This window comes from Malaclemys terrapin, chromosome 8 (assembly GCF_027887155.1).
Source record: "Malaclemys terrapin pileata isolate rMalTer1 chromosome 8, rMalTer1.hap1, whole genome shotgun sequence".
Lineage (NCBI taxonomy): Eukaryota > Metazoa > Chordata > Testudines > Emydidae > Malaclemys > Malaclemys terrapin.
In genome coordinates, this window is record NC_071512.1 from 100,325,646 (window position 1) to 100,347,515 (window position 21,870).

At 40.5% G+C, this 21,870-nt stretch overlaps 1 protein-coding gene across 4 annotated transcripts in view; it reads right to left on the bottom strand.

The window, feature by feature from the left end:
• Positions 1–21,870, bottom strand: part of OSBPL9 (oxysterol binding protein like 9) — a 117,325-nt gene that overhangs the window by 23,918 nt on the left and 71,537 nt on the right. For all 4 annotated transcript variants that reach the window (XM_054037655.1, XM_054037654.1, XM_054037656.1 and 1 more), the window contains 3 exons: positions 19,585–19,632; positions 9,356–9,385; positions 7,423–7,473 (listed from right to left, as the gene is read on the bottom strand). In XM_054037655.1, the coding sequence (XP_053893630.1) occupies positions 7,423–7,473; positions 9,356–9,385; positions 19,585–19,632 (129 nt within the window). The remainder of the gene's footprint in view (positions 1–7,422; positions 7,474–9,355; positions 9,386–19,584; positions 19,633–21,870) is intronic.

Below are 21,870 nucleotides of genomic sequence, written 5' to 3' on the forward strand. Positions count from 1 at the left end.
AACAAACACCATTGTAGCTTGCAGTTCTGCTCCGTATGTGGGTAGGATTTACCAAAATTTCCTAGCAATAAGTACTGTAATATCAGCCAGCACAAGCAGCTAAATTTAGTTTTAACTTTTTAATGTATTGTAAGTCGTAGTTTTATTTAGTATAAACCTAAAGAGGCATTTGCAGAATATTTCCCCAAATTTCCAGTTGTCAGAGTTATGAACAACAAAAAGAGCTAAATTGGCAAACAAGGTCTGCTATAAATCATATAGAAAAATACAAGAAAAGGCAGCAGTTATATTTACATATTTAAAAAGCATTCAAATAGCTAAAGTGACAATATTGTACTTTTCATGAGCTATTTATAATTCAGTAATAGGGTGCCTTGATTTCAATATCTGACATTTGGCAATCTCTTACATACTGTTTTTACATACTTAATGATGGGATATTAAGGTCCATGAGTTTCCATTGGGTTTTAATTTAAAAAGAAAAACAAACCTCACCCAGTTAATATGAGTCATTCCTTTGACACAAGAGATTGTTCAGTTTGCTGTTGCCATCTCTTAACATTAGGTTTATAACGAAGTAAAATACATAGGATAATCTACATCTCAATAAAACAGCATAGCCAATACCATTAAATGGAGGGGAAAAGATCCTATGAGGCTCGACAGTTCTTCGAGATGTGTGTCCCTGTCAGTGTTCCACTTTTGATGTGCATGTGCCCTTGTGCCTTTGATCGGAGATTTTTGATAGCAGTGCCCATTCTGTACGCACATGCGCCCTACACATCTTCATGCCCTGTTCTGAGGCTATATAGGGCTGGGTGGTCAAGCCACCCTCTGTTCCTTCTCTACCGCAAAGTCCATAGAGGCAGCTCCAAACCATGGGAGGAGGGCGGGTAGTGGAGAACCCACAGGGATACATATCTCTAAGAATTCCAGTTACTGGGCAAGGTGAGTAACCTCTCCTCCTTCAAGTAGTGTCCTTGTGGGTGGCTCCACTTTAGGTGATTCCCTAGCAGTAATACTTTAAGGAGGTGGGAGTTTTGGAACAGAGTCAATTATTGAAGAAAAATGCAATGCCTACTGCCACATCTGATCTTGCAGTGTGAATTAGGGCACAGCAGTCAAAAAAAGTTTGCACAGAGAACCATGTTACAACCCTGCAGGTTTCAGCAACAGTAACATCTGAGCAGAGCTACTGAAATAGACTGTGATCTAGTAGTGTGCAGTCAATCTTAAGGGAGGTGTAACCTCAGTGAAACCGTAACAGGCAATAATACATACAGAGATCGGTTTAGGAAGTCTCTGAGTAGAGACAGATGCTCCCTTGTACCTAACTACAATAGAAACAAGGAGTCTAGGGGTCTTAGTGAATGGCCAAGTCCAGTCCCAGTAAAAGCTAACACCCTCTTAACATCTAGTCTATGAAAAGCAGACTCTTGTGTAGACTGATGCGGCTTAGGAAAAAACCTGGAAGGTGAATAGTTTGTTTGATATGATTCAGAGGACATCTTCGGTAAGGACTTTGGATGAGGTCATAAAAATACCTTCTTGGATAACAAAGTAAAGAGAGGATCTGCCACTACAGCCCTCATCTCTCCAACCCTTCAAGTAGAAGTGATAGTCACCAGGAAGGCTGTCTTCATAGATAGATGCAAGTTGAGAAGGAACTCAGGGCCGTTCGCCCATGCAGCCCTATATAGCCTTGGTACAGGGCACAAGGATACGTAGGGCGCATGTTGGGGCAGAACAGGCACTGCTACCAAAAAATCTGCAATCAAAGGCACAGGGGCACATGCATACCTGAAGTGAAGCACCCACACCGACACTACTCGAAGAAAAAGTCTAACTACTGAGTCTAAAAAAAAGTGTCTAGATACTGAGAGCTGGTATGCTTAGTTTAGTAAAAGCATAATATCTGCTTTCCTCATACGAGTGTAGTTATATTATATATCATTGCTAGAACACAAGATATGTAGATCCATTACACATGTGCAAGACCAAAGTGGGACAATTTCAGTTGTTATTTATACAGAGGGCTCTTCAATCTAGCAGAGAAAGGTATAACACGATCAAGTGGCTGGAAGTTGAAGCTAGACAAATTCAGATTAAAAATAAGGGGAAAAATATATCTATATATATATATAGATATATTTTTTTGAGGTTAAGAGTAATTAACCACTGGAACAATTTACAGGGGGTCATGGTGGATTCTCCATCACTGGCAATTTCTAAATCAAGATTGGATGTTTTTCTAAAAGATCTGCTCTAGGAATTATTTGGGGGGAATGCTATGGCCTGTGCTACACAGGAGATCAGAGAAGATGATAACAGGGCTCCTTTCTGGCCTTGGCCTATGACTCTACGAAAAGAAATTAGCCAGATTTTGCCTCTCTGGCTTTGGAAAGAGAATAATGCTGGAATCTCAAATGTCTATAGATTAGAGAACTAAATGGAAGCATAATAGTGACATCAATAAGCAGTTTCAGGGCTATCAGTTCAGACACAAGGCCATAAACTGGCTTTAAGTAAAGGATAAGAACATAAGAATGGCCATACTCCGTCAAACCAATGCTCCATCTAGTTCAGTAACCGGTCTCTCAACAGCAGCCAGTGCCAGATGCTTCAGAGGGAATGCACAGAGAAGGACAATTATTGAGTGATCCCATCCCATCATCCAGTCCCATCTTCTGGCAGGTAGAGGTTTTGGGACACCAGAAGGGTGGGGTCGTGTCCCTGACCATCTTGGTTAATAGTCATTAATGGACCTAGCCTCAATATGCAATGAAATTGACAGTTGTACAAAAATCCCAGTGCTATGAACAGACTCATTGCTAATGTTTGCATCAGAAATTAAACCAATTCAAGAAAAGAAGATCTATGTAGCTTTCCAAAGGGATTCAGAAGTACTGTGCAGCCACAAACTATATGTACATGTGAAGGGCGTTTAAGATGGTGGAGGCAGGAATTAAAATGGTGAGGGAGGACTTGTAGGGAAATAGGATATTTTCTCTATGTTCAATTAACTTTTTCCAGTTTGTGTAGATGTGACAAAGTGGGGGGTTTTCTTGTTTTCTGTGGAGTTTCAATGGTTTGCATGCGGAGGGGGTGGGACTCAGTTTCCCTGGGTATTACTGGTTTAACGAGGTGAGGGGGAGAGGGAGTGTGTTTTGCAGACAACCGGAGAGAGGACTTGGGGACCCAGCTGATGGCCATGGCCGGGAGGATGGATACCCCAGCAACCGGTGACCTGGCGACCCGGAGGCCCAGCTGAGGAGACGCAGCCGGTTCTGGCCAGTGGGCGGACAATGGGCTGCAGAGTGAGGACCCAGTGACCTGACCAGCCGGTTCCAGCCAGAGGACAGAAGCGAGGAGAAGAGGCCCTGGTTTACAACCCTGTTTACCTGGAGAGAAGACAATGGACATAGGCGGGGCCTGGGGCCGGTGATCTCAGATGCCCAGCTGGGAGCAGGGGGGCTCTGGGCTGGAGAGGGGGAGCAGTCAGAGCCCACCTGGATGCAGAGAGACTGGGATGTGCTGGGCGGAGGGAGGCCAGGCCTGAGGCCCTGAGAGTGTCCTGTGCTGTGTTCAACTCTCAATAAACCCTCCTGTTTTATGCTGGCTGAGAGTCACTCCGGTCTAGAGAACAGGGTGGCATTAACCCCTTCTGGGGTGGAGGCCCCGGGGGTCCAGAGCGAGTGGACTCCCTATGGGGGCCTACGGCAGAGACAGACGTGCTAAGGCTCAGAGAGGTGCGACTCCAGGAGGTAGAGGGGCCTGACCCCGAGAGAGAGTGGACCCCTGAGAAGGGCTGTCGCACTGAAAGGGGCACCCCCCACGGACCGCACGAAGCCAAGAGTGGGCACGATCTGTGAGTCCGTAACAGTATAAAACAAACAAACATTAAAAGAAAACTTACCTCTGAATGATTTATAAAAGTCATAAATGAGTGTAAAAAAAGAGTACATGCTGGCAAAACTCAAAATCTACAGTAATTCTCTCTCTCTTTTTTTTTTTTTTTTTTTAATTAAAGTGAGCACCATCTAGTTCAGGGGTCGGCAACCTTTCAGAAGTTGTGTGCCGAGTCTTCATTTATTCACTCTAATTTAAGGTTTCGCGTGCCAGTAATACATTTTAATGTTTTTAGAAGGTCTCTTTCTATAAGTCTATAATATATAACTAAACTATTGTTATGTAAAGTAAATAAGGTTTTTAAAATTTCTAAGAAGCTTCATTTAAAATTAAATTAAAATGCAGAGCCCCCCAGACCGGTGTCCAGGACCTGGGCAGTGTGAGTGCCACTGAAAACTGGCTAGCGTGCCACCTTCAGCACGCGTGCCATAGGTTGCCTACCCCGATTTAGTTACTGATGCTAAAGGAAAGACTTGAGGGAACACTGGTCCAATTCAGTAAAGGCAAATATTACATTTGTAAGTTCATTGGGGCACAAACTGTGTCGAACTCTAAACCTGTATAGCACTTAGAACAACAGAGCCCCAATCATGATAAGGGTGCTACTACTTCAGGCTTTTCCAGTGCCAAGAAACCACTTACTAGAACAAATGTTTTTATCAGTATCAGTTGAAGATTATAGGCCATATTTGTCCTCCTTCCCCATAACCCACCCTGGTCATGAGAGAGATCTGGAAATTTTATATATTTAACAGGGACAAAGAGCCAATTCAGTCAGTTGTGACAGACTTTGAAGAAGGTTGTGTTTCAATGCCTCCTAGGGAGAATCTGCATTAGGAAACATTGCCCATTTTAGCAGTGCTGCTGCACTTGTGCTATTTACAGTGAAAATTATAGCATAAGCCAGGCTTAGATGTTCACCACGTCGTCAGCTAGCTCTGAACAGGATTAGATGACATGGTGCTAAATATGCCTGTGCATGGTCTACACTAGACCTTACACCGTTGTCAGCAATGGTACAGCTACACAGGGATGAAAACCAGGTATAAAATTTTGTATGTACTGAACCTATGTGACAATAGCAAACTACCTTAAATTATGCTTTAACAATTTTAGCACACAATATTTAGTTTTTAAACTTAAGACCAGAAGGGGACATGGAACACTGTTTCTCCAACCGACACCTTAACACTAAGAGCTTACATTTCTTCATAAGGAAACAGGGAAGTCAAGATTTGGACTAAACTTAATCTACAAATAAAACCCCCAAGGAATAGGCTTTTCTAACTCCAGGTTTACATGGAACAAATTTTACATAGCCTTTGAGACAACAACTATAAATCCAATCTGAACTGTAACAATATTTTTAAATACACCAAAGTTACATAAATTTGATCATTTTGCAACTTGTAAAATATTGTTATTCCATATAAACATGGCAGCTAATGCAATTTTCCCCCCTACCAATTTAACAGTTTTCCTAAAATTAGTCTGACTGTAATTTGTCTGGTTAGCAATTAAGGACATTCTCGCTTTATCTCCTCTAGGACAGAAATAAAAGCTGTTCGTACATTATCCTTAAAAATGATTTGGGAAAAAAGTTAACTAAGACGACAGTTGAGCATACTGAATTTCACATAAATCCTGAACTGACCCTAAATCCAGAGGGATCGGATCCTGCCAAGTTCCAAGTGCTCCCAATTCCCAATGGCATCTACACATCACAGGATGTACTTGGCACTACAGGATTAAGCCCAGAAGGAGCACTATCTTTGAAAACTTTTTAAAAATAATTTTGATCTAGAATACAGCTAATGCTTTCTTTAAAGTATTCAAGAGCCCCACTACAAGTTGGCGTCCTTAGGTTGCCACAGCCTCAGTCCTGCAAATACTTATGCACATGCTCAACTCTTTGCAGAATAGGGGCCTGCGTATTATATGCCAGCAGCAAGTAAGACAGTAAACTGGACAGTGTTGTAATGAACATAATCTAAACTGAGCAAGTAAGTCCCAAAAAACTACAACTTTAAGAAATTACACTTTAAATACTCAAACGGAATTTAAGAGGCATACCAAACACTTTCCAAAGTGGTGTGGAAAAGCCAGAGTGCATTTCCTGTATTTTATTTTCATATACAGTAATATAATTTTCTACTTCAAAAAGGCCCAATGTGAGGTTGGAAATCAAAAAAACTTTTAAATTTCTTATCTGTGTTAATAAAACATTAAGGTCTTGTAAGAACCTTGTTGAATCAGAATTTAGATATTAAAAGGGATTTTTAAAAATACAATCTGATTTTCCCTTTAATCAAATATGCTGTTTTCATTCTTGTCCAACCTGTCTGAAGTGCAAGGTAGAGTGGTCAGTTTCATTTACTTTTATTGCTAATTTCACTTTCTGGGTCTCCCTGCATGACTAATAACATTGCATTAGCCAAACTGAAAGCCCTCTTCACTGTAATACTTTTAATATAGAAGTTGAGTGGCATTTAAAAAGGTTGGATTTTGTAAAACCTATATTTTGGGCCTAAACTACCTGAAAATACCCTTTCAAGAAATTAATAGGTTGGGAGGAGGTGTCCTGTTCACTTGTACCCCAAGGCAAGTATGGAGGACAAAGAAAAAGTATCCCAGGTTACATGCAACTCAGAAGCAGGTTCAAAGCAACATCAGTGACAGTCAGTGACCTGGGGCTGCAGCAGGACACCAAACTCTGTTCCTATTGGAAGCAATCCTGGTAGTATTACGGTTATTGTGGTATAACACTCTAGCTATTGATTTTATAATTTATATCGTGTTACTTTGAGTGGATAAACCATCAGGTTCTTCACCAGGGACAGAGAATAAGCTAACACTGGCAGACAAGTAAAAAAAACATCATTGCTGCCATCCTGCTTCTTACCAGACATAAAAATCTGAACTCACCACAAGATCATCTTCATTGTACCTCCTTGATCTGCTGGCTACATTGCCATTACTACTTTTATTAATGCATTCTGAGAATCAACTCAGAAACAACAGGAAGCAAATTTTATGACATAACAGCCAAGGATGACTTTTCTTGCTTTATCTACTCAAGGAACCTTACAAGTGCTCACACTTAGGAAGTGCTTTCTTCTTGCAACATAATAAACTTTACCCACATATCGAAAAACATTTGCAAGTTATTATGAAACGAAGCTGTTACATCTAAAAGCTTCAAAACAAATAAGTTTAGAATTTTATAAGTATGACATTGTCAAAAAGCACAAAGGCTAGAGTAATGTCTGGTTTTGACTATGAACTGCACACACATTTATTTCCTACAGAACTCTGTAATACAGTAACAAAAGTTAAAATCAGACAGCACCATGAACCAATTCATCACAAGCATATTTTAAAATATAACCAGAATTGTTTCAAAAAAGAGTGTTGACTTATATTTTAAGCAAATGTAAAAAAGAGAATACAAGTTTTCACAATTGTGAGAGTACCTTACAATTTGAAGTTCAGAACAAATAGCAGAATACTTACTTTAGCAATCTGCAGCAACACAATGCAGTGTTTTATTGATTCTACCATACTCTAAGAGGAGGAAATAAAACATTTAATATCTTTCTCTCACAAATGCTGTAAAATACAAGCTATTATCAAAAATGTATTGATCATTATGAACATTAACTAAAAGATTTTGGCTAAGGAGTTAAGAAGGCCCACTCATGGTTGGTAGAGCCACAATCTATTGTTCTCCTCTTCCTGTTTACAAAAGAGCATGCAAAGAATTGTCAATAGAAACCATACAAGCAACATATAACAAGAGGGAAGGGAAACCAATTTAAAACTTTCAAGAGAAACAATTTATGAATAAGCCTCTATGTAAATATCGTACCAATGCAGTTAAACCACCACCACCACCAAAATAACCCCTACTCCAAAGCCATAACTTAAATTATGGAGACAGAAAAGATTAAGTTAAGAGGGTGAGAGGAGGGAAAAGAAAAAGGAGGAGCAAGTTCTAGATAATGAGCAAATCATGCAAGTTCTGATATTTTTACGGAAATTCTGAGAGACAGGAACAGGAGAGGTGCAGACTGTACCAGAGAGGGAGTCAAAGGTGGAAAGCAAGGTGAAAGAAGTGGGTTTGAAGGACTGTGATAAGTTTTCACACAAAACAGGGCTGTTGTCTCTACTGAAGGGAGCAGCATGTTAAAATGGCAGGAAGGTGAGACGGGGGAGGAGATGATGAAAGGAGCAAGGAAGTGGGGAAAACAGTAAAGGTTGGCAGTGGGGAGTGATGGGAGAGAGTGTGCAGTATTGAAGTTCAAACGTCAACTTTACTTATAAGCCAGTGAATGGATCTGTGGAGACGGGATTTTGACATGATCTCAAAGGGGGATATGGGGAGGAAGCAGATCACAATTTTAACTGCTGAACTTTGGGTATACTGAACACAGGAGAGTCAGGGAGACTGGGGAAGGGATGAACCAGCGATTCAACAGCAGGGATAGAGAGAGGGGGACAGATTTTAGAAACTTTAATAGAAACAGAAACAAGATTTGGTGAAAGCCTGGATATGATACGAGAAGTGGAAAGGGAGGAAATCAAAGACAACCCCACAGCTTGACAATCAGAGAGGGTGGGAATATTGATAAGGAGACAAGCAGGAAGAGATACCCAGAGAAAGTGGGAAAAGGTTAGGAACAGACAGGTACATTTGAGTGTCAGAAGAGTCACAATGCGAGATCACTATGAATAGTTAAGTTTTCCTGAGGTAAGTCCAAGAGGAAAACCGGAGAGATAAGAACAGACCCACAGAGAACAACAACAGAACAGGAAGAAGGAAAACAACCTAACAATGGTATCTCTGAATGAAGTGTCAGCAAGGTTGGAGGAAAACCACAAAAGGGCCACATGAAAAAGCCCAAGAAAGAAGATCTGTAGAAGTGGGTTCTCAATGGCATGAAAGTTATACAGAGACCCCCTTACTGGGCCTTTTTAGAAAAAGACAAACACTTGCTAACAAAAAACTAGTGCTGGTCAGACATTTTCTAACGGAATGTTCTTCCATTGGAAAACACTGTTCTTCCAATTAAACCTTTTTTTAATGGACCATTTCAATTTTCTGTTTCTAAGTGATATTTTCTTTTTCGTTTTACTATAAAAATATCAAAGTCAAAATCTGAAACAAACTTTTTAAATGTCCTGAAACAAATATTTTCAAAATGTTTGTTTTCAGGAAACGTTTAAAATTTTTTCTTCCATTCTGAAATGGAATGTAAGGTTTCAAAATTGTGAAACTCCCCATGAAACAAAAAATCTGGTTCCTGCACAGCTGTAAAGCAGCAAATTTTTTTTCTGCTGTCATACTTTTTAGAACTTCAAAGATTTAAACAGGATGAAATACAAGATTTTTCGCTGTAAAGTCTACATATAATAGATGCAAAAGTTAACAACAACAAAAACTTACATTGGTTGTTTCTTTGAGATTTTCAATTTTCTGTGAAAACAAAATAAATATTTTTAACAATATAGCTAAAACAAGAATTATAGCCCCTAGTTGCACCGTTATTACATATTGGACTAGAACACTACAAGTTTTAAATACCCAAAGGATTAAACAAAATATGTTAACTTCTGTATGTGTAGACATGTATGAAAAAATGCATATTATTTGTAATGGACAAGAGAAAATCAAATTAAGACTTAAAACAGCAACATGATCAGGTGAGAGCTATCCAAGCACTACACATCCACCATCTACAGTAATTCCTCAAGTCTTAATGTTCAGCTGACAAGATTTATTCAATACGTGACACTGAAAATTTTAACCTGAAAGGGCCTCGTTATGTAGCCTACAGCAATAGGGATTGGCTCCAAGTAAAGCATAGGTATAAGCTAAGATATAGGTATAAGTTACAGCTGTAATGCAAGAAAGCCTGTAAGATGATAGCTTAACACAGTGATATTCAGACCTCAGTGGTTCAGGACCCAAATTAGCGATCAACATTACAGTAACTCCTCGCTTAACGTTGTAGTTATGTTCCTGAAAAATGCGACTTTAAGCGAAACGATGTTAAGCGAATCCAATTTCTCCATAAGAATTAATGTAAGGGGGGGCAGGGAGGGTTAAGTTCCAGGAAAAAAATTTTCACCAGACAAAAGACATATTATATATATGGATACACAGTATAAGTTTTAAACAAACAATTTAATACTGTACACAGCAATGATTGTGAAGCTTAGTTGAGGTGGTGGAGTCAGAGAGTGGAAGAGGGTGGGATATTTCCCAGGGAATGCCTTACTGTTAAATGATGAACTAGAACTCAGCTGAGCCCTCAAGGGTTAACACATTGTTGTTAATGTAGCCTCACACTCTACAAGGCAGCACGAATGGAGGGAGAGGAGACAGCATGGCAGACACGAGAGAGAGAGAGAGAGAGTGTGTGTGTGTGTGTTGCGCATTACCCCTTTAAGTACCCTGACCCCATTCTAAGTACACTGCCTTTATCAGGAAGTTGAGACAGCAGATGCTGCCTGCAAGCTTCCTCTGGGCTGTCCTGAGCCCTGTCATGTCCCATGCCCAGCTCTATGGAGATAGGGTAAGCAGTGGCAGGAGCAGGGGAGACGGGGACACCCTGATATTAGCCCCCTTCTTCTCCCTCCCTCCCCCAGCAACCAGGAGGCTCTGGGAAGCAGCTCCATGGCAGAGGGCAGGAGCAGCACATGGCAGTGGGGGGAGGGACAGCTGAACTGCCAGCAATTGATAGCCTGCTGGGCAGCTGCTGCACAGGGAACTTAGGGGAGTGGCGAGCTGATGGGGGGCTGCTGGTCCACCCTGGTTCCAAGCCCCCACCAGCTACGTGCAAAAGGCTACTCTTTCTGCAAGCAGTGGACAAAGCAGGCAGCTGCCAAACAACGTGATAAGGGAGCATTGCGCAACTTTAAACGAGCACGTTCCCTAACTGATCAGCAACATAAACAACGTTAACCAGGACGACTTTACGTGGGGAGTTACTGCTCAAAAGAGCCACAGTAGTATGATTCATTGTTTCATTTACTATAGTACTATATATTCATTAGGGCTGTCAATTAATCGTAGTTAACTCAAGTGATTAACACAAAACAAATTAACTAGATTAAAAAATAGTCACAATTAATCTCAGTTTTAATCACAATGTTAAATAGAATACCAATTTAAATTTATTATAAATATTTTTGTGTTTTTCTACATTTTCAAATACTGATTTCAATTACAACACAAAATATAAAGTGTATAGTGCTCACTTTATATTTTTCATTACAAATATTGCACTGTAAAAAAGATAGTATTTTTCAATTCACTTCATACAAGTACTGTAGTGCAATCTCTATCATGAAAGTGCAACTTACAAATGTAATTTTATTTTATTTTTACATAACACTCAAAAACAAAACAATGTAAAACTTTAGAGCTTACAAGTCCACCCAATCCTACTTCTTGTTCTGCCAATCGTTAAGACAAACAAGTTTGTTTACATTTATGGGAGATAATACTGCCCTCTTATTTACGTCACCTGAAAGTGAGACCAGGCGTTTGCATGACTCTGTAGTAGCCGGCATAGCAAGGTAATTGTGTCAGACATGCTAAACGTTCGTATACCCCTTCATGCTTTGACTTTTTCATTTTTTATTGTGCAAATATTTGTAATAAAAAATATTTTATCAACTACAATTGGTTAATAACTAAATCACACTGTTTTAATACCATGTGCTGCAAAGAGCAGCAGGAGACACATTAAAGAGTCACTTGCAGCTCGCAAGACTCCGATTTTTCCCTTAGCAGCGTCCGTAGGGTTGGCCTGGGTGCCCCCTGGAGTCACACCTTCATGAAACCCAATACAGGGCCCTGCCGACCCACCACCCCCTCAGTTCCTTCTTGCCAGCTACTCCGACAGAGGGGTAGGAGTGTAGGTATTGGAATAGACATGAACACCACATCTCGAAGAACAGTTAGTTACAAGAAGGTGAGTAACCGTTTTTTCTTCTTCGAGTGCTTGCTCAGGAGGAGGGATCGGAGTCGTCCACTTATTGGAGCACCGCTCTTCCAAAGGCCACATTACACATCAAGACAGAGACAATCGCATAGTGCGTGGTGAATGTGTGTATGGAGGACAACGTTGCTGCTCTGCAAATTTCCTGGGTGGGAACCTGCGCCAGGAATGCCGTTGAAGAGGCCTGAGCCCTGGTGGAGTGCACAGTGATCGAAGAAGTGGGTACCTTTGCCAAGTTGTAGCACTCCTGAATGCATGACGTGATCCATGATGAGATACGTTGAGGGGAGACAGGAAGATCTTTCATTCTGTCCGCCACTGCTACGAATAACTGGACGGACCTTCGGAACAGTTTTGTTCTCTCAACGTAGAAGGCTAGCACTCTGCGGACATCCAATGAGTGAAGCCTTTGCTCCCTGGCCCTGGAGTGCGACTTAGGGTAGGAAGATGTTCTGGTTGATGTGAAATTGGGAGACAGCCTTCAGGAGAAAAGCCAGGTGAGGCCTGAGCTGAACCTCGTCCTTATAGAATACAGTGTAAGGGAGCTCTGATGTTAGGCCCTGAGCTCAGATGAGGGTATCACTACCAGAAATGCCACCTTGTAAGAGAGAGAGAGAGAGAGAGCGAGCAGGGAGCATGTCGCCAAGGGCTCAAATGGCGGCCCCGTAAGTCTGGATAGGATCGAATTGAGGTCCCAAGCCGGGACAGGCTGTCGCACCTGCGGGTATAGCCTGTTGAAACCTTTAAGGAAACGGCTGACCAACGGGTTGGCAAAGGCCAAGTGTCCCTCTGTGCCTGGATGGAAGGCGGAGATGGCAGCCAAGTGCACCCTTATTGATGACATCGACAGCTCCTGTTGCTTCAGGTGGAGAAGATAGTCCAGTATTAGTGGCACCAAGGCGAGCGTCGGAAACTAATGGTGCTGCGCCGACCAGATTGAAAATCTCTTCCACTTGGCAAAGTAGCTAGTTCTCCTAGAGGGTTTCCTGCTGCCAAAGAGAACTTGTCTAACTTGATCAGAGCAAAAAAGCTCCACTGGGTTCAGCCATGGAGCTTCCACGCCGTGAGGTGGAACAACTCAAGGTTCAGATGTTGGAGACAACCATGATCCTCCGTTATTAAATCCAGGAAGAGCAGCAGGGTAACTAGGGCTTCCACAGACATTTCCAGGAGTCATGTGTACCAGTGTTAGTGGGACCAGGCTAGAGCTTTCAGTATCACCAAAGTTCGCTCCCTCCGAAGCTTGAGGAGCACCGTGTGAATGAGAGGAACAGGTGGGAATGTGTATAGGAGACGGCCTCCCCATGGGAGGAGGAACGCGTCTGTGATGGAGCCTGGGCTGTGACTCAGGAAGGAGCAGAACTGCTGACACTTCCTGTTGCATCACATAGCGAACAGATCTATCTGGGGAAAGCCCCACTGATGGAAGATTGAGTTTACTACGTCCGGGAAAAGGGACCACTCGTGGCTGTGAAATGACCTGCTGAGATGGTCCACCAACTCATTCAGTACTCCAGGGAGGTACAATGCTTGCAGGTGTATCGAGTGCTCTACACAGAAATCCCACAGCATGAGGGCTTCCTGGCATGGGAGAGGAATGTGCACTCCCATTTGTTGATATAAAACATCGCCATGGTGTTGTCTGTCATGACTGATACTTACCTCCCTGCTAGGTGGGCTCTGAAAGTCTGGCATGCCAGGTACACTTCACTCAGCTCTCTGACATTGATGGGTAGAGCGAGAGCCGCCTGAAACCAGAGGCCTTGTATTTGGAGGTCTCCCAAATGTGCCCCCCAGCCCAAGTCTGACGTGTCTGTCACTAACCAGAGGGATGGCTGAGGGCTGGTGAAGGGTACCCCTGCACATACTACCTGTGGGTCGAGCCACCACAGGAGGCCCCCGCTGTCCCTCCACACACACAGTAGAATCTGTTATATTTTAAGAATATAAAGACAGACGGTACTGTTTATTAGGACACCCCTCTTAGTCCCTAAAAAGAGGCTGTAGTAAGGGCATTAATTCCATTCCTTAGGATCATATGAATAAATACCCTTACTTGTCTAAGACTGTCTAAATTGCCACTTTCAGCGCTAAAACTTTAGTCATTCAGGAGCATTAAAAAACACCCCCCTCAGCAACAAAAGTTTTTGCGCTGAAAAGCACCCGTATAGACTACACTTTATCACTGGGAGCCATGCTCCCAGCAATAAAGCTACCACCCTTCATTTGGGGTTAGTTTTTATTTATTTATTTTTATTATCGTTGGGAGACCTCTCCCACGGCAACAAAGCGTGTCTACGCTGCCGCGGCCGCGCTGTAACATGAGCGGTGTAGACATACCTTAAGTCTGAAACTCTAAAGAGAAAAAGATAGACCCTAGGGTCTGAGACAAAAAAAGTTCAAGACTTGTTTGTTTTTAAGAGGTTATCTATTTTTAACCAGACAACATGATATTGTAGCTTCAACTGTTTTGTAACCCAAAATAATGGTAATTTGTATCTCTTCAGACCATTCCTATTTGCCATAAATCCCTACCAAAAAGTCAATTAGAAAAAAAAAAAATCTTTACATCTATAGCATAGCAGTAAAATCACAATTCACCAACAGAAGGAAAGGCTTTGGGGACAGAACCTACAATAGCTGAAACTAAAATGAAGAGGCAACTGCCATTTCAGGGTTCAGTTACAGTAGCTACTTGTAAGAACTGGTAGATTACTGATTAACCAAAGAAACAGACAAAATTAGTTAAAGATGCCTTCCAGAATAATTATTTTCAGACTCTCCATTAAATTAACAAATTAGGAGGATATATTTAAATTAGGGTTGTCAAGCGATTAAAAAACTTAATTGCGATTAATCACGCGATTAAAAAATAATCACAATTAATCGTGATTAATCATACTGTTAGACAATAACAGAGTACCATTTATTGAAACATTGGATGTTTTCTACATTTTGAAATATCGATTTCAACGACATACAGTACAAAGTGTACAGTGTTCATTTTATATTTATTTTTATTACAAGTATTTGCACTGTAAAAAAACAAAAAACAGTATTTTTCAATTCACCTAATACAAGTACAGTAGTGCAATCTCTTTATCATGAAAGTTGAAGGTACAAATGTAAAATTATGTAAAAAACCCTGCATTCAAAAATAAAACCATGTACAATTTTAGAGCCTTCAAATCCACTCAGTCCTACTTCTTGTTCAGCCAAACAAATTAATTTACATTTGCAAGAGATAATGCTGCCCGCTTCTTGTTTACAATGTGACCTGAAAGAAAGAACAGGCATTCTCATGGCACTGTTGTAGCCGGTGTCACAAGATATTTATGTGCCAAATGTGCTAAAGATTGATATGTCACTTCATGTTTCAACCATGATTCCAGGGGATATGCGTCCATGATGATGACAGGTTCCATTCGATAACAATCCAAAGCAGTGCAGACCAACACATGTTCATATTCATTATCTGAATCAGATGCCACCAGTAGAAGGCTGATTTTCTTTTTTGGTACTTCAGGTTCTGTAGTTTCCGCATTGGAGTGTTGCTCTTTTAAGACTTCTGAAAGCATGCTCCACACCTCATCCCTCTCAGATTGTGAAAGGCATTTCAGATTCTTAAACCTTGGGTCGAGTGCTGTAGCTATCTTTAGAAATCTCACATTGGTACCTTCTTTGCGTTTTGTCAAATCTGCAGTGAAATTGTTCTTAAAATGAACAACATGTGCGGGGTCATCATCCAAGACTGCTATAACATCAAATATATGGCAGAATGTGGGTAAAACAGAGCAGGAGACATACAATTCTCCCCCAAAGAGTTCAGTCACAAATTTAATTAATGAAATTTTTTTTTAAACAAGTGCCATCAGCATAGAAACAAGCCCTATGGAATGGTGACCAAAGCATGAAGGGGCATACAAATATTTAGCATATCTGCCACGTAAATACCTTGCAATGTCAGCTACAAAAGTGCCATGCAAATGCCTGTTCTCACTTTCTGGTGACATTGTAAATAAGAAGAGGGCAGCATTATCTCCTGTAAATGTAAACAAACTTGTTTGTTTTAGCAATTGGCTGAACAAGAAGTAGTAGGACCGAGTGGACTTGTAGGGTCTGAAGTTTTACATTCTTTTGTTTTTGAGTGCAGTTATGTAACAAAACAAAAATTTACATTTGTAAGTTGCACTTTCATGACAAAGATTGCACTACAGTACTTGTATGAGGTGAACTGAAAAATACTAGTTCTTTTGTTTACAAATATTTGCACTGTAAAAATGATAATCAAAAATAATATACATTGATTTCAGTTACAACACAGAATACAATATATGAGAAAATGTAGAAAAACATCCAAAACATTTAATACATTTCAATTGGTATTTTAACTGTGATTAAAACTGAGATTAATCATGATTAATGTTTTTAATTGTGATTAATTTTTTGAGTTAATCGCGTGAGTTAGCTGCGATTAATTGACAGCTCTAATTTAAATGTACACCTTGCATCCACTCTTCAATAGGTGAATAAGTCAAGTGTTGCTAGATATTGTTGGATTATTGAAGAACTAAAGCAGAATTGTGCCCTAGGGTGAAATCCTGACCCTTGTGACTTAACTAGGACAGGATTTCACCACTAGTTTCTAAATGACAATGCTTTAATTTATATTAACAGATATGTTTCATGTGTAAAATGGGGTAACGATGCATACTGACCTATTTAAAGCACTTTTAAGATCTATGGATGAAGAATGCTGTGTAAGAGCGAGACATTATTTAAAATGCAAACATTCTTCAGTATCACTATATACAATAATAAATGTTTTCTGAACTATTTAACAAATATTCCTTAACTTTTATTTTACTTTCTTTAAAATGTAGGTTTCATAATTTAAATAACAGTATTTTGTAATATCTAATATTATATAATACTCTATATACAATATCTATCAGGTCTCCAAATGGTTATTAAGGTAGGCTGCTTAATGTCTTAAGAAACAATGATCATCTGCCACCTATTTGTAAAAGCATCCTAGCTACTACCTATCATATTATCAAGAAGTGGTTGCCTGGCAGCACCGGAAACAGACTTTTTCCACCTGAAAAAACAGGTTGTGCTCAATTGTTTAGGAGGTCATTATTTCCTGGCTCTTTGCAATACTAAACAATGCTTGAAACAATGCTCAAAGCTAATTAGTTCTGGTTCACATTTCCAATCCTGCCCTGCATGTAAACACCAAATTGAGTTTCAAAAGAAATTACAGGATACTAGAAAAAGCCTGACTTTGGTCTGCTGGAACACAGCAGCTAACTTGAGTTCAAACAGTTCATCTTGAAACACTTTCACTCTGCTTTGATTCCAACTGAAAAGAAAGCCTGTCTTCTGATGTCCCATTTAAATTTATCAATCGTACTACAAAACACGGAAAGAAAAAAAAAACAAACAGGGTTTCTGCTAGAATTTTTAATAAAGACCTAGTGGGAAAGAAAGTGTAGAAATGGATTTCCAGCTGCATAACTTTCCCTCAAACCATATCTCCGTGGAACAACTGCTTAACCAAAGTATAGTGAAAAGCTTAATCCTTATCTAAGGGTACATCTATACTTACCTCTGGGTCCCGCGGTAAGCAATCGATCTTCTGGGATCGATTTATCACGTCTTGTCTAGACGCGATAAATCGATCCTGGAAGTGCTCGCCGTCGATGCCGGTACTCCTGCTCCGCGAGAGGAGTACGCGGAGTCGACGGGGGAGCCTGTCTGCCGCGTGTGGACCCGCGGTAAATTCGAACTAAGATACTTCGACTTCAGCTACGTTATTCACGTAGCTGAAGTTGCATATCTTAGTTCGAAGTGGGGGGTTAGTGTGGACCAGCCCTAAAGAAACAGAAGCATTAAGCTGCTGCCGCCAAAGAATTCCTTACCTGTGTTAGCCCAAAGGAACAGGAAGGTTCAATTTTTTTAAACAGTGATGCTTTTTGTTTGTTTTAAATGGGGAAGTGGAATCTGTAGTAAAAACATTGATACAACGTTTAAAAACAAAACAAAAAAACCTCTTTGAAATCATCAATCTTCCTGTTCTACTGATGTATGCCTTGCTCAGATTAAATATGAAAATGCATCCTCTATCTGTAACACAATCCTTGAAGAAGCCTCCAAGGATTAAAAGGGACTCAAGTGCTTCTTACTGTCGCAGGGAAGGCTAATGTATTTCCTGAGCTGCATGAGCGCAGCTGGACAGAGGTAAAAATTGAGGGAATAATTTTCTAGTTAAACAAACAAACAAAAAAATCAGTTCTGTTCTTGCAGTTGCTTGTTCAGAGACTAGTCAAGCAGGTTTGAACTGAGCAAACAAACATTTTAAAATCTGTACGTGCCGCCAAGAATAAGTGGACACAAAGATCAACGCATAAAATTGTTAATCTGCCATTATGACCATCAGACATGAAGGGGAACAAATACAAAGTCACATCCTTTACATAATACAGTATTATGTGAGGAAGCATCAAAGTGTACTCAAACAACAATACTGAAAGGAATAAGCTTTGCTTTTAAACACAAGGGAAAACTGGGAGAAATAGGTACAAAATACACAAAAATTCCCAAATCCAACTATTTTAACATTACAGTGACAGTGCAACAGTTATTATAATTGAGCAATAGCTTTAATTTTAATTCCCTATTTCCAGGTATTAAAGTTCACAAGCTAATTTGTTTCATAACATTCTTTCCCTTCCCCCTCTCCCAAGAAAAAGTCTTTGATAAAACATTTGTCTTTCTTAAAAATAGCAATTTGAGACATTTTGACCTACTGCCATGCTCCCAAAAATGACACTGGACGGGAGCAAGTATATACATCAGCTTTTGAAATGAGCTACAGCCTGGCTGAAAGTTTCAAGTTTTGTACTCTCTGGATGACACATTGCATTCTGAAGCATACAGCCCCAAAGCATGTGAATATGTTATAGACTGCACATTTACACAACCCTCCCTGACCAAAAAATCCTTTTGTTGTGGGTTGGGTAGAAAGAGAAAGGAGAAAGAGAAATAAGTGGAAGACGACCAGAAAGGATATACTCAGAGTGATCAAATGTAAGACTGGCAAGTCAGACTAAGTCTTCTCTCAGCCTATGGAGAGCTCCAAATATGTGCACGGCTGAGCTCCAAATATGTGCACTGCTTAAAAAAAAAAGTATGCTCCTTATATGCTTTTCCACTATTCTTGTTCAACCTATGACTTTCAAACATTGATGAATAAACCAAAATTTGGTTATTTTATACTAAAATTTCTTCAAATACGTCAATGACAGTTGTGCTGGAGGAGATTTGGGAGTTTTAAAATTATGCTGTGTTGTCCACATATCTAAAAAGGTATTAGAACCATTTCTTAAAAGAATGAAACTTTGTTTTAAAGCTTTAAAGGTGACATCCCAATGTTATAAAAATCTCATCCTATTATATAAAGTTATATTCCCCCAATTATTCACAATATGTAACTCCTGCAAAAAGTTCTAAACAAGACAGATCAAGAATTTATTTTATCAACTGCAGATTAAAATCAGAATTAAAACATGATTCACAATTATATGAGATTAATGAAAACAGAAATAAAATCAAAGATGTCAAAAAGAAAGGCCTAAATAGTTATAAGATAAAGTGTACTTGCTTTTCTCTGTTCATCATCTATGCAGTGCTGAAGCTTCTCATCAAATAGCTAAAAGAAAACACATTTGTGAAAATACTGCAAGTGTGGTTTTTCATATGTCAAACAAGCTGAAACTACAAACAAAACACAGTTATTAACCTTCCGTAACTGTTGTTCTTTGAGAGGTGGTGCTCATATTCATTCCAGTATAGGTGTGTGCATGCCACGCGCACCACCAGCGTAAAGTTTTCCTCAGTGGTATCTGTCAGGTCAGCTCTGGTGCCTCTGGAGTTGCACCCTCATAGTGCCAGCATATAAAATCCTACCATCCCGCTGCCCCCTCAGCTTCTTCTTGCTGGCTAACTCCTACAGAGGGGCCAGAGGGTGGGTTTTGAAATGGACACGAGCAACACATCTCAAAGAACAGCAGTTACAGAAGGGAAAAAAAAAAAAAACATTTTTTCTTCGAGTGCTTGCTCATGTCCATTCCAATGCAGGTGACTCAAGCAGATGTAGGAGGAAGGTTCGGAGTTCAATGACAAGCAGACTGTAGAACCACTCTGCCAAATCTGGCCCGCTGAGTGACGGCATAATGAGTTGCAAAAGTGTGGACCAAAGACTACGTTGCCACTCTACAGATACCCTGGATGGAAACTGACACTGCACTCCATATGTTTTATGGAAATATGCTTATGAGTGTAAATATGCTGCAAATGAAATATGCTTTATGCAAAAAGAACAGGAGTACTTGTGGCACCTTAGAGACTAACAAATTTATCTGAGCATAAGCTTTCGTTGGCTACAGCCCACTTCTTCGGATGCATAGAATGGAACATATATTGAGGAGATACACACACACACACACAGCATGAAAAGGTGGGAGTTATCTTACCAACTCTGAGAGGCCAATTAAGTAAGAGAAAAAAAAACTTCTGAAGTGATAATCAAGATAGCCCAGTACAGACAGTTTGATAAGAAGTGTGAGAATACTTACAAGGGGAGATAGATTTAATGTTTGTAATGGCTCAGCCGTTCCCAGTCCCTATTCAAGCCTAAGTTGACTGTATCTAGTTTGCATATCAATTCCAGCTCAGCACTTTCTCATTGGAGTCTGTTTTTGAAGCTTTTCTGTTGCAAAATTGCCACCCGCAGGTCTGTCATTGAATGGCCAGACAGGTTAAAGTGTTCTCCTACTGGCTTTAGAGTGTTATGACTCCTGATGTCAGATGTGTGTCCATTAATTCTTTTGCGTAGAGACTGTCCAGTTTGGCCAATGTACATGGCAGAGGGGCATTGCTGGCACATGATGGCATATATCACATTGGTAGATGTGCAGGTGAACGAGCCCCTGATGGTGTGGCTGATGTGATTAGGTCCTATGATGATGTCACTTGAATAGATATGTGGACAGAGTTGGCATCGGGCTGTTACAAGGATAGGTTCCTGGGTTAGTGTTTTTGTTCAGTGATGTGTGGTTGCTGGTGCGTATGTGCTTCAGGTTGGGAGGTCGTCTTTAAGCGAGGACAGGTCTGTTTCCCAAGATCTGTGAGTGAGGGATCATCTTTCTGTTCTATTACTTGAAACCACATAAATCCTACTTTTTATATTTAATAAAGATCACTTTTTTATTAATAAACCCAGAGTATGTGATTAATACCTGCGGGGGCAAACAGCTGTGCATATCTATTAGTGTTATAGAGGGTGGACAATTTATTAAATTTACTCTGTATAAGCTTTATACAGAGTAAAACAGATTTATTTGGGGTTTGGATCCCATTGGGAAATGGGTGTTTGGGTGCTGGAGATAACTGAAAACAGCTCAGCACGTTACCCAAATCTGCAGCTTTGGGGGCGTGGACCAAACCCTGGGTCCGTGTTGCAGCAGGCTAGTGTCTCTGGCTCAACAAGACAGGGTTCTGGAAGTCCCAAGCTGACAAGGAAAATGGGTTCAGAGGTAATTTCAACTTATCAGGTGAAAGTCCCAAGGGGATCTCTGTGACCGAACCCATCACAGGAACCTCTGTCACGAATGCGGCTGAATGAGAGTGCATCTGGACCTTGTTCTTGAAGAAGACTGTGTATGGGGGTTCTGAAATAAAGGCCCGAATATCCGAGATCCTCGGTGACTGGAGACATAGATGGCCGTGGTTTCAAGAGTGGGACACCTGCACATACAGTCTCTGGATCCAGCCACCATAGGAGGATGGTGATCACTGAAGGGGGAAGTGTGACTACCATATCCATGCAGTCCCGGCCTGGTCAGTACACTGATGCTAGCCAGGCCTAAAGAGGTCCGAGTCGCAATCT